The 13142-nt window shown below is 34.8% G+C and overlaps 1 protein-coding gene across 1 annotated transcript in view; it reads left to right on the top strand.

The window, feature by feature from the left end:
• Positions 1–4563: 4563 nt before the first annotated feature.
• The window catches only part of LOC123550398 (uncharacterized), a 71564-nt gene continuing 62985 nt past the window's right edge, over positions 4564–13142 (top strand). The window contains exons 1-5 of the mRNA XM_053546858.1: positions 4564–5112; positions 5813–5971; positions 6486–6758; positions 6937–7027; positions 12520–12755. Coding sequence (XP_053402833.1) covers positions 4564–5112; positions 5813–5971; positions 6486–6758; positions 6937–7027; positions 12520–12755 — 1308 coding nt within the window. The remainder of the gene's footprint in view (positions 5113–5812; positions 5972–6485; positions 6759–6936; positions 7028–12519; positions 12756–13142) is intronic.

The raw sequence follows: 13142 nt of genomic DNA, 5'->3' as shown, positions 1-13142 counted from the left end.
TTAATTAATATGGACTTTTTCATTATGTCGCTCCTAGCACTGAAAATTTCTGAGATGGTACTAGTTCGTTCCTCCCAGCGTGTGGGCACAATAAATAAGGTTAAGGTAATATGCGCTACTTACCGATTTTCAACGGACTGTTATGAAATTTTCACATATCAAAGTTGACGATAATTCGGATATACTAGTATTTTTTTCAGTTCTCTGTTAGTGTCCGATTTGCATCTGTGAATCTATATGAAAACATGTCCAATAACGTCATTGTTTTCAACAGTGCGCAAAATGACGTACTTGACAGGTATTTTTTAAGAAGCGTTTGTATATTCATCAATGGTATATAATTTGTCAACTTTATTTCAACTTCACGTCGGAGGAAACGATTTGTGAACGCAAAACACGCAAAACTGGTGTCGAGTTGAACCCAAAATTTTACGCAAAGACGTCTATACTTGAAAACAATCGGACAGATTTTTGCAAGCGTACAAAATTTCATTCGCTACCGATTCCTTAAAGAAAAATGGGGGCCACTGCTTTATATGCCGCATCAATGGCGCCTCCCGTACTCCTTACCCCACCCCTTCCCCCAGGTAAAAAACGACGTTCTTGTTCTTATTTTGTACATTTCCATTAATTTACATTTTACATTTACTGATTCAGATTCTTTTTCCATTGGCGGATATAAAATCTTCGTTCTAGAATGGTACCACCCCTAACAAATAAATCTAGATACGGGCCTTGGCCTTGGCAAATGTTACAAGCAAATTGTTATCTACCTTCCAAAGATAGTGATCGTGCGCATGTCGGCTACCATTCGTGCGCATGTCGGCTACCATTTTGAGAACGCCCACTCTACAATGGAGAGGTAAGCATTTACATAAATTTTAATTGATATGACAGATTTAGAGTAAGACACTATATTTGACAATGTTATATGTATAATTTATGAATGAATTATTCCTTGATAATTTGATAAAGAACAGTTAAAATTAAATACTGTACATTCAATACCGTTTGTACAAAAATGTCTACTTTCGTTTTTTTAGTCCGCCCACTCAGCTGAGTAGGGAGAGCATTAGTTCAATCCCCGGGCGGGCATATGTTCTCCGTGACGGTTTGATAAAAGATATTGTGTCTGAAATCATTCGTCCTCCACCTCTGATAATTCATGTGGAAAAGTGGTAGTTATTTGCGGAGAACAGGTTTGTACTGGTACAGAATCGAGGAACACTGGTTAGCTGCCCGCCGTTACATGACTGAAAAACTGTTGAAAAACGGCTTTAAACCCAAAACAAACAAACAAAACTTTCGTTTTTAGCTCACCTGAGCAATGTGAGTTATTATGATCGCTTAATGTCCGGGTCCGACGTCTGTCGTCTGACGTCTGTCAACATTTAGCTTGTGTATGCGATAGAGGCTGTATTGTTCAATTGATCCTCAGAATTATTGCCTTGATGAAATCTAGGTCACGATTGAATATGCATCTGGGGTCAAAACTTAAGTCACTAGCTCAAATAAATTAAAACCTTGTGTATGCTATAGAGGCTGTATTTTTATTGATCTTCATGACATTTGTTGGATCAGACACTAGGTCATCCTGTCAAATAAAAGGAAAGGCTTGATAACATTTTAGTAGCGTCTTTTATGAACATATTTTCATGAAATTTGGTCAAAATGTTTATCTTTGTGATGTGTTGGCCTAATTTCGAATCTGGGTCATCTCGGGTCAATTACTGCGTCAGCTGTAAAATTAAAAGAAACACTTTGTGTATGCAATAGGGTCTGCATTTTGTCATTTTAAGTGCATGAAACTTTGTCAGGAAGTTTGTCTACATAAAATCTCGGAGTACATTTTGTGTTATTTTTATCTTGGTCAAGTGTGGTTAAAAACTAGGTGACCAGGCAAATCAAAGAATAAGCTTGTTGACACTCTAGAGTCAATAGTTTTTATTCTATCTTCTTAAAACTTAGTCGGAATGTTTGTATCATAAAGTCTTGCATGATTTCGAATCTGGGTCTCGTGGACAAAAAAGGAAAAGCTTGTGTTTCTTGCTCAAATCTTCCCGAAACTATCAGAATATTTGTTTTTATGGAATCTTAGACAAGCACGAATCTGGGTCATGTGTGGTCAAAAACAAGGTCACTAGGTCAAATCAAAGAAAATACGTTTTTACACTGAAGAGACCATATTTTTGTCCAATCTTAATGAAAACTGGTCAGAATATTTGTTTCCATCAAGTCACAAGGTCAAACATGTTTACACTTTTAGGATGTGTCTCAGGTGAGCGACCTAGATCCACCTTGGCCCTCTTGTTATCTTTTAGAATAGAATATTAATTTATCAAGACGTACCCATACACAATCATATGCGTAATGAAAAGAGACTGAGATTTAAAATTTTCCTTCGATATGGAACAGAATTAGGGCAAAACAGCTTTGTGCTTTCATATATCCAATCTTGCGATTTACATGTATGAATCTCATGTTCACATGCTTCCTTTCTGACATCTTATTTTGCTTTGTTATATGACCATGTGTAGGAGCCTCCGTAGCCGAGTGGTTAAGGTCGCTGACTTCAAATCACTTGCCTCTAATCGATGTGGGTTCGAGCCTCACTCGTGGCGTTTAATTCTTCATATGAGGAAGCCATCCAGCTGGCTTACGGAAGGTCGGTGGTTCTACCCAAGTGCCCGCTCGCGATGAAATAATGCACGGAGGGGCACCTGGGGTATTTCTCTACCATTAAAGCTGGAAAGTCGCCATATGACCTATCATGTGTCGGTGCGATGTTAAATCCAACAAAAAATGACCATGTGTGCATCCTATGTTTGCGTGTTTCTTTCTGATATTCATACATGCTTAATTCTGAGAAATGAACTGTGCTTGCACCATTTTTGCTAAAATATCCGTGTTGCTTTCGGACATGCTATAATCCGACAAACTTTATCCTGCATTCATTTTATTTATGGTTACTGGCATTGTGTCTTCTTTGGAGCGTCAATGGTGTATGCTAGTTGATGAAAAGAACATAAGTGGTTCCTTAAATGTTTAAATATCACCTGGTTTTATAACTCTCCAAAGACACAAGTAAAGTTTCAATTTAATATCTGCATTATAGTTTTAGAGAAAGTAACTTGCACGCAAAACTTTAACCGGGATTTTCTAACTACAAAAAGGGCATTATTTTGTCAAAATACATGTCAGAGTTATGGAACTTGACCTAGTGAGGTTGGTAATTGACATACAAAAAGAAAAATAAGTTTCAAAGCTATATGCCTTAAAGTAATAGCCATATGTACTTGCAAGCAAAACTTTAAGATTTTTTTTAAGTCTGAAAAGGGGAATTATTTGGCCAAAAATACATGTCAGAGTGATGAGACTTGATGCTATTAGTTTTATAACCCCGAAGACACAAGTGAAATTTGTAATTCAATATCTATATTAGTTTTGGAGATAGTAACTTGCCCGCCAGACTTTAACCAGGATTTTGAATGTCCAAAGGGGGCTTAATTTGGCCAAAAAGGATGTCAGGGTTATGGGACTAGATGCTGTCATCTACTTTTATAATCCACACATGCGAAGTTTCTATTCAATATCTGCATTAGTTCTGGAGATAGTGAACTTGCATGTAAGACCTTAACCAACATTTTCTATGTCCAAAAGGAGGTAATTTGGCTAAAATACATGTCAGAGCTATAGGACTTGACTTAGTGAGGTTGGTAATTTATCAAGAAAAAGGAAAAAAATAAGTTTAAAAAAATATGCCTTTAAATGATAGCCTTATGTACTTGCATGCAAAACTTTAACCATTGTGTAACGCCGATGCCAGGGTGAGTAGAATAGTTAGACTATTCTTTAAATAGTCGAGCTAAAAACGAATAGTATCTCAATTGACTTAAATTCAGTTAATGCAGTAAATAACATGCATACATGTTTGATGATACACAGGCCGTTTCGAACTTGTTAACCGAACGCCTAGACAAATCAAACAGGTTAGGTCCGGTCACCGGACACATAGCCAAAGTGCGAAGTGTCGTATTTTTCCCGTGACCTAGCGGAGGCTTTCGAGAATATAAAAGCGCCCTCTGGTATCATAATGAGAAATGTACATTATGGTTACCTCATTATGCTAATTGCTATGCTGCATTCTGCATTGTGACAAGTCAGATTGTGTCTGTTTAAAACATTGTTAGCTGTTCATCCGTACGAGTAAGCACATTCCACTTGTCCAGGAGCCACTTCTGTCCATATCATCAGCATATAGACAACATAATCAAATGGGGAAGGTGTGTCTAGGTTAACCACAAGCTAATACACAGTAAGCATTTATGAATGTCAGAAAGGAACACGTAAGCATAGGATGCACAAATGGTCATGTAACAATGCAAAATGGGATGTCCGAAGTAATCATGTAAACATGAGAATACCGAATGCATATATATAAATCACAAGATTGAAATTACCAAAGGACAATGCAGTTTTTCTCTAACTCTGTTCCATACTTTGATGTTTAGAGAAATTCATCGAAAACGAAAGTTGGATAACAGAAAGTAATATATCTGCGAAATGGGTCATCAAGAAGAGTTACAGAAAAAGAAATACAGAAACTGGGTGAGGGGTGGACTGGCGTATAAATACCTTAAAGAAGGTATCAAAGGATTTGCTGATGATGTGGTTAATGAAGAACACAGGAGAATTAATCAGGATGTCATATCCGGACGTAGCTGTAACCAATGCACCAATGGAAGCCTGCGACCACTGCATCCTTGTCAAAAAGATCAGGCCGGCAAAAACAAATGCTCTTGGGGCCAGAATAGCTGTAACTGTCTGTATACAAAGAAAAAACAATGTCCTAATAAAGTATGCAACGTTATCATGGAAGAAATTCTGAAAATTCACGCATCGGCACCGCCGTCACCAAACTGGAAAAATACAGATATGCAGAAATGGTGTTCGGATCCATGGGAGATAGCAAAATGTTTCATCAAACCACCAGGATATTCCGACAAGTCTGGAGCAGACAATATTGACATTTCAGGGTTACTTCATGTTTTTATCAACAATATCAGTCACAAAACACACTTGTCCGACAGTAGTGACGATATATTTCTTAAGGTTCGTATCGTTAATTCATTTTTCTTTTTAACAGATTGTTGAATGAGAGCTGTTGCGAATTTTAAAGCTAAGATTATAGCTTGTTGCGTTCTCGATTTTGATCTTTTCACTGTTGTCGAATTTTAGATATGACTAATTTCAAAGCTTAATGGCTTTATTATCACAGGTTGATAATAACTTTAGTTTCACAGCCTAGTCATGTCTTCATTTACTTGCTAAGTTACATCATGATTTTAGTGTAACAGTCACATAATAACTACTTTCACAATCTGATCATTAGTAGGCCTATATTATTTTTTGCCTTATCAAATTTTTAGATTCACTTCCTGACTATAGTGACACATCCTGGTCATGACTAGATTTACAGCCTAGTTATGACTTAGTATCACAGCCTGAGAAAAGATTTTGTGCAACAGCCTAAACATGTGTCAAAGTCCGCTCATAACCTGGTAATGATTTAAGTGTCAAAGCTTGATCAAGACATTCATTTTACAGCCCGGTCCTGTCGTTCATGTTCTAGTCTGATCAAACTTTGCGGCTGCATTTCAGGAACGTGACTGTTTCCTTCTATCTATAAATGACATAAATTTGCCTTTCTACTTGTTAGCAATAATTCATTGATTAGCTTAATTTCCATTACTGCCTGTTTTGTTGTATGTCGTTAGTAACAAAACCATACTGACGTTATTTGTTTCTTCAGCTTCTACAAGGAAGAAATGAATTATTCCATTCACCGACCATGGAAATGGAAGATTCCAAGTTGGGTGAATGTATAGATGACATCATAGCCATACTTGAGGATGAAAAAGAACTGAAAGCAAGGCATGATGCTCAAGAAGCAGTCTTAAAACTTAAACAGGTATGTTGTCATATACAACAAGACGATTCTATTGTTATATGATGGAATAACTTTCAAGGAAAACTATAATTATTAATACGAGTATTATTCCTATTTACAGTCAAACCTGTGTCAAGCAGCCAGAAAAAGGATCGACACAACCTAGTTGCTAAACGTATGTGGCTGCTAAAGTTTAAATTAGAACAAAAATATTTTGGAAATTGTGATACTTATACATACATATATAACCTTACATATACAAAGAATGCAGCCGCACATACAGCACTGTGGCTGCTTGATACAGGTGACCGCTTAATTAGGTTCAGCTGTTTTACTTCCGTTCAAAATAATCTGGAATTTTCATATAAAGCAACTGCTAACAGTCATTGCCTGAATTGTTACATATTGATATACATGTCAAATTTACATTCTTCAAAATTTGTCATGATTCCGATATTGCAACTTTTTTGCTTGCCAATCTTCAAAGTCATAAAAAACATTATTACGATATTAACCAATATAATTCTGCTGTCAGTTGAAGCTGGAGAACTTTATCATTACCACACACAACGAGGTCGATGTTTGCAGAGATGCTCTAACCTCCATCACCAACAAAACAGAAGAACTGAAACAAACGATTCAAGAAGCTAAAGACGACATTGCTAAGAAACAAGCAGAAGCTACTGAAGCAGTAGGTGAGGAGACAAAGAAAGTTTTGCGAGACGCTTTGGGAGAATCAGACAATCGGTATGAGACACTATATGAAAGAGTTGAACGGCTTGAATTAGATCATTCGGATACAAAACGGGTAATAATTTTACTTTCTGTATACATATAGTACTACAGGGAATATGCTGTGTACTTGTCATTAATTAATTCCATTTGACTGGTTTTGTAGCCACAAATACATTATGATACAATTAAGTATTTAATCTCTACGCACAGTATTCAGTTCTATAAATCGCCACGTTGTCATTATATTTCAGCGGCTTACAATACTGGAGGGTAAAGTAGACAAACTGGACATCATACGTCAAAATCACCAGAAACAGTTAGACTACGTTGAAGGAAAACAAGGTAATTATATAACATAAATAACGGAAAAGGTAAGATTTTCTTTTTTTTACAAAAGTTTTATTATTACCCAGTTCCTTTCCATGTTTAATCATATCTTATTGCTTTCAGATTCTTCAATACAATTTTACAAAACATGCATACAAGAGTCGAACTAAATTTAAGAATATTATAAACGCATAGATATACAAATTACATATAAAAGCAAAAGGGTTGGGCCACAAGTTTTAACAACATTAGCGGACTGGCCCTTCCCAGACGTCATACTGCTAGTAACAAAATGAGCATTATTTTCTTTGTATTTTCGTCGCATTTACATGAAATGAAGGAAAATTTTATTTAATAATGAAGTTCAAAAATGAATAAGAGAAAAAAGTTGTAAAAATACAATGAAGGAATAATATTTGATTTTGGAAAGAGGGGAGAAGGAAAAAGAAGAAGACCCTGTGTTGATATTTCCTGCCCATAAGCTCATCGCAAACACCGAATATACACCTGAGACAGGCATTGTTGAAAATGTATTTTAATTTAGATCTAGACACATATTAATCATTTTCGAACGTTCTTGTCGATTTGATAAGAAGAAGTTTATCTTTATAAACAGATCTAGTTTCATTAACCGGTCTTAAATACGATATGATTATAAATTTGATTATTTTAAAGTGTGCTTCTATTTAATTTAACCTTAAGCATTCTCATTGTTTCAAGAATTTTGTAAGTGAACAAAATTTAGTTGTGTGTTTTGAAAATATATATCAGGAGAATGGCGATTATTTCTGGGTAGTGAAAAACACATTACTTCAGTCTTAGCAACATTGAACTGAACCAACCATTGCTTTGCCCAGATAGATATTTTTTTCAATTCATGTTTGCCTAAGTTGGTAGATGTATGTTTTATCTTGAAATTCAATCCATAAAAGTGGGCAGATACTATAGAAATGGAACCGTATATCTGGTCAGACTAACGGTACTGGCATTCAAAAGAATTTGCCCAGAGTAATATATATATATATATATATATAATGCAAAAGTTTGTACCGGATCAAGTATATTATAAAGAAAAAATAAACAACATAACATGAGTAACATTATATTGGCCTACCGGTTTCGTTTATACTCATCAGGGCAAATAAAACAATATCATATATATATGCCCTGTCGAAAAGAGAATTTTTTGACAAGTTTGTTTATCAGTGATGCAATGGTTTGTAGGTTGGGCGATTTACGATGGTATTGGTTTCAGCAATTTCCATGCCGATTCGCGGTAGTAGTATATAACGAGGCGTTTCACAGAGTTGGGGCAATGGTGCAATGGGGCAGCGGGGCAGCGGGGCATTTTAATCCGACTTAATCCCTAAACCGACATAATCCCTAATCCGGCTTAATCCCCTTCAATGCGTAATCGTTGTGGAGTGTGGTTCGAATTCAAGATCTATATAGCAATAATATAGAATATGTTTAATTCTGGCAAAATTGTCTAAACTACAACCTAAGGTGCTGCGACCCTTTGTTCCATTATAATAAAGTTATACGTCACCTTATACAATGCTAACAAAGTAATGTTATCCACAGGGATATTAAAATTATCTACGACCGTTCTTAATTTCATTTTCAGTTCTGATTTGTGTGAAGACAGCGCGGTCTTAAAAATTATTTAAAAATTAGAAAAAAAAATACAAAACGGAATATTCTGTATAATATAAACGAAAGCGATAAGCGCATTTTACTTTATTATTATTTGCACGTTTATCATTATCTTATTTATTTCCCATTATTTTAAGTGACTGAAAATAACACCCGCAGCCGGTTTTACAAATGCAATGATTATATCTTTTTCTTTTCATTTTATGACTATGATACAGAGCAGAAACATATGCGCTTAGTCTTCAACAATATCCAAGCAACCGTAGCATTTTAAAAAATGAATTTGAAAGTTAAATGTTTAAAAATCAGATAAAGCAAATGTCTGTTTAGATGTTATACATAATTACACGAACAGAAAATCTCTACCTTCAATATCACACATGAACTTTTTAGTTATAGCGATAAAGGGCGGTAATCACAAACAATGAATTCACTAATATTTTCCACTTTGTAAATAACATTAAAGTCTTTGGCTGCTTCATCAGAAAAGTAAACATTTGACTTTCCATGTACATATTTTTCATTATTTTCAACCGAACATATTGATCTTTCTATGGCTATAGTAGAACAACGGAATTCTTCCTAATTACCAAAACTGCACAAGTCGGCGTTTGTTTCCGGTCCCCCTCAGCATATTTGCAAAACTTAGATGTAGTTTAACAAAACTTTATGACTATAGATACCCAATATTTCAGATCCGTACAATAATAAGGAAACATCCAGATAGACAACAGTAAAGTTTTGTTTTCATATCCAGTTTTATAAATACAAGGGGTTTTGTTTTATTTGCTTTTATTCTATGATACTTAATCCCCTCAATGCGCAATCGTCGACAATCGGGATTAAAGTAAAAAACGCCACCGAAGTACCGAAAACTAATCTCTATTGTAGAAAAAATAAAACAATAAGTAACATTCTATTATAGGATGATACACTACCTCTATTGTAACGTTAAGCGTAAGGAATAACACCGGCATTTATGGGCAAATAAGTGCAATATAAGGAAAAGATTTACAGGATTATAATGATAGAACGAATATTGTTGGGAACCCTTGTTGTTGTTTTTTTCATCCCACACTGTCCGTCGGATAGGAAAAAAAAAGCCCAAACAACTTGTGTTACACAGGCGGGTATTTAAGATCCTCATAGTCACTATCTTCTCAATATTCTCTGTCTATATACAACAAAAATATTTTTAAAATCATCGCATGATCCTTTATCAAAATTGTATAATTTTCACACAGGAATGGTCAAATGTCTTAAGTGTGTACCCATCTGTAAGCAAAGGTTCCTAACTGATCTGCCTCTATTGCTTTTCAATTAATTGCAGGAGCTGTTTTATTAAAGTTTTCTCATGAGAAGGCACAAAAAATTCACAAATTAAATGACGTACCGCTTATCAGAATAGCAAGTTACAATGACCTGCCATTGTGCTGTTTAAGTCATTTCGGATATAGTTTCTTACATTCGCATACTAGGCAGAAACAAAATGGCGTGTATAATCACTTGATGTTTTTATATTTAATAATGTGATGATAGTTAAACAAATTGAAGGTATTGCATTATCCACTTTTTGTACACTTATTGAAACAATTAGACGGACGTTCTGGAGGACGGACATTAAGCCACCTAACAGAAGTTTTAGTCACAGACTAATAATTAACAACTTATGTACCGATTCTTATCAAATAAGCATTTATGAACAGAACATTAAATTGAACACTTTTGCATATATATTAAGAAAATTATACTCATGAGTAACAGCATTCAAACGCGGTTAATCTGCTCCATTTCAGTCTGGGGATTACAGTGAAATGACTGCGGGGCCCCCTTGAAACCCGATTCTGGATGAGTGTAATCAAAGACCTATAATATACAAAGAAATGCAGCTTTTCTAAATCTTACCAACTCACGCGGCAGATGGGCCAAATCTCACAAAGTCACGTTTGCAAATATCTCGTGTTTTATTAAAGATAGAAAAAATGAAAAATATCATGCAATAGATCAGGAATTTATCTACAAAATGATACCTTACTTTTCAAAATCCGACAACAAACAAAAAAAAAGTTTTTATGCAAAATACAAAAGCCCTTACATTAACAGCAGTATATATAATTTGCCAGTATTTCAATTATTTTCTAACAGTTTTTATTATGTTTTGAAAAGGGTCATAAGTATACAAAAATATAAATAGCCCAAGGAGTGATCTCCTATATAAAAAAGGAATACAAACATTGAGTCTAAAGAAAGACTTGTCAAATATAGGCTGTAAAAGGTTGTAAAATACTCCGCTGTCTATCCATATCAAATTAATAATTTAGGTAAAGATACGATAAAAGCGTGGTTTGCAATAGTCACTAAAGACTGAAAATGTTATACGTTAAAAATCAAAGCGCTAAACGTACTGAAGTAATTTAAAGGTGAAACAGGTTAATTTAATTAGTCATTTATAAAGTGGAAAGTTTAGTATAAAAGCGTTGAAAGTACTTTATTATTTCAGTCGGAGAACACATTCCTCGTTATTTAAGGGAAGATCATTATTAGCAACTCGGTGCCCTTCTAACGCGTATAAAACAGGTAATGAAAATAGTCAAAATAAAGTCGAAAAGTGATGGAAATTATTCACTAAGGGAAGAAACCTTGATGAAAAGTCAATTTGTTAGTCGTTTTTTTTTTGAAAATAGTTTCTCATATTATTCTGACCACATCCGTCTTTGGTTTTATTATGTTTTGAGAAGGGTCATAAGAATACAAAAATATAAAATGCCTCAGGAGTGATCTCCTATAAAAAGTAAAACAACAAACAAACAAAAAGACATTGGGTCTGAAGAAAGACTAGTCAAATATAGGCTCTAAAAAGGATATGTAAAATACTCCGCTGTCTGTCTATTCAAATTCAATATTTTAGGTAAAAAAAATACGGTGAAAGCGTGGTTTGCGATAGTCACACTAAAGGCTAAAAATGTTATGCGTTAAAAAATCAAAGCGCTAAACGTACTGAACCAATTCAAAGGTGAATACGTATGAGTGTACCAATCAATAAATGCGTTATCGTACTCTATCAATTGTAGTATATAAATAACTATTTATCTCTTAATTTAAAATAGAACGTATATTATAATGGACGAAGCAAATGTTTTGTCTCGACAACACCAAAGTGTGTGTATACTCGAGTTCTCTTTACAATTAAAGTATGCTAGGTACGTCGTAGATACGCTAGAATCTGTCGCATTTCATCACACTTGTCTCGGGTGTAGCAAAGGTTGGCTGTCACAAAGGGATCATACTTGTTTGAATAATAAACCGAGCGTGCAAGCCAAAGACGCTTATATCGATAACAAAATTTGTACCCAGAAGAGAGTAAGTAAGCTGTTTACTTATTATGGCGATATCATAGACGGTATTGACTACGAAAAGCTATTGTTTGACTGGGGGACGGAAATGAAAGGTTTTGGACATGTATGCACAAGCATTATAGACATGTTCATGTTACAAGTGAAATGTAAAGACTATCGAGAATCTCGCATGAAAAACAATCCCGCCTGGAGGAGAAACGTTTTGAGGGCAGCCAGAAGCGTTCTAACGCAGCACGCATGCTAAAAATAAACGAACACGTAAATTAACTAATATGTTGACAATGTTCTTTCCTCACTGGCGAAATGACGGAGGAACTTCAGTTTAAAAGTAGAAAAATTGATCAACCCATCTACGAAGTTTAAAAACGAAGATTGTCATTTATAGAACCATGTAATTGTACTTGGAAAATGAAAAGCTGTTGTTTGCCTGGGAGACGGAAATGAAAGGGTTTGGACATGTATGCACGAGCATTATAGACATGTTCATGTTACAAGTGAAATGTAAAGACTATCGAGAATCTCGCATGAAAAACAATCAATCCCGCCTGGAGGAGAAGCGTTTTGAGGGTAGCCAGAAGCGTTCTAACGCAGCACGCATGCTTAAAATAGACGAATACGTAAATAAACTAACACGTAGACATTTTTTTTTCTCACTGGCAAAAATGACGGAGAAACTTCAGTTTAAAAGTAGAAAGAGTGATCACCACACGGAGGAAGAAGAGATCTATCAAGTAGAACCTTTTACCTAACAATTCAGGGCAGACTCCTCCAACAAGGAACTTTTTATCCAATATGGTCTTTTACCTTCATTCATATACATCATTTACAGTTTCCATATAAACGCATTTACTTGAACATGAAGATACAACTGTGTCTTTCTATCAATATATCTGTAACGAAATTTGAATTATAGCCCATATTTTTATAGAGTTACATATGCATGTGTAGTTAAATGATACTGAAAAAAATATATAAAAAATAGTGTCGGTCTAAATATCAGATAGATCTATATAGAACCTGTTCGTTCTAATGTAGCGATATATTTTGGGTCGTTAATGTTAAAAGTATTTTCAACTTATTTTCTTTTCATGCAAAATTTATATAAGAAACAAGTAAAT

Source organism: Mercenaria mercenaria, chromosome 6 (genome assembly GCF_021730395.1).
Source record: "Mercenaria mercenaria strain notata chromosome 6, MADL_Memer_1, whole genome shotgun sequence".
Lineage (NCBI taxonomy): Eukaryota > Metazoa > Mollusca > Bivalvia > Venerida > Veneridae > Mercenaria > Mercenaria mercenaria.
Note: the sequence above shows the minus strand (reverse complement) of the source record. Positions and strands in the feature narration are given on the sequence as shown.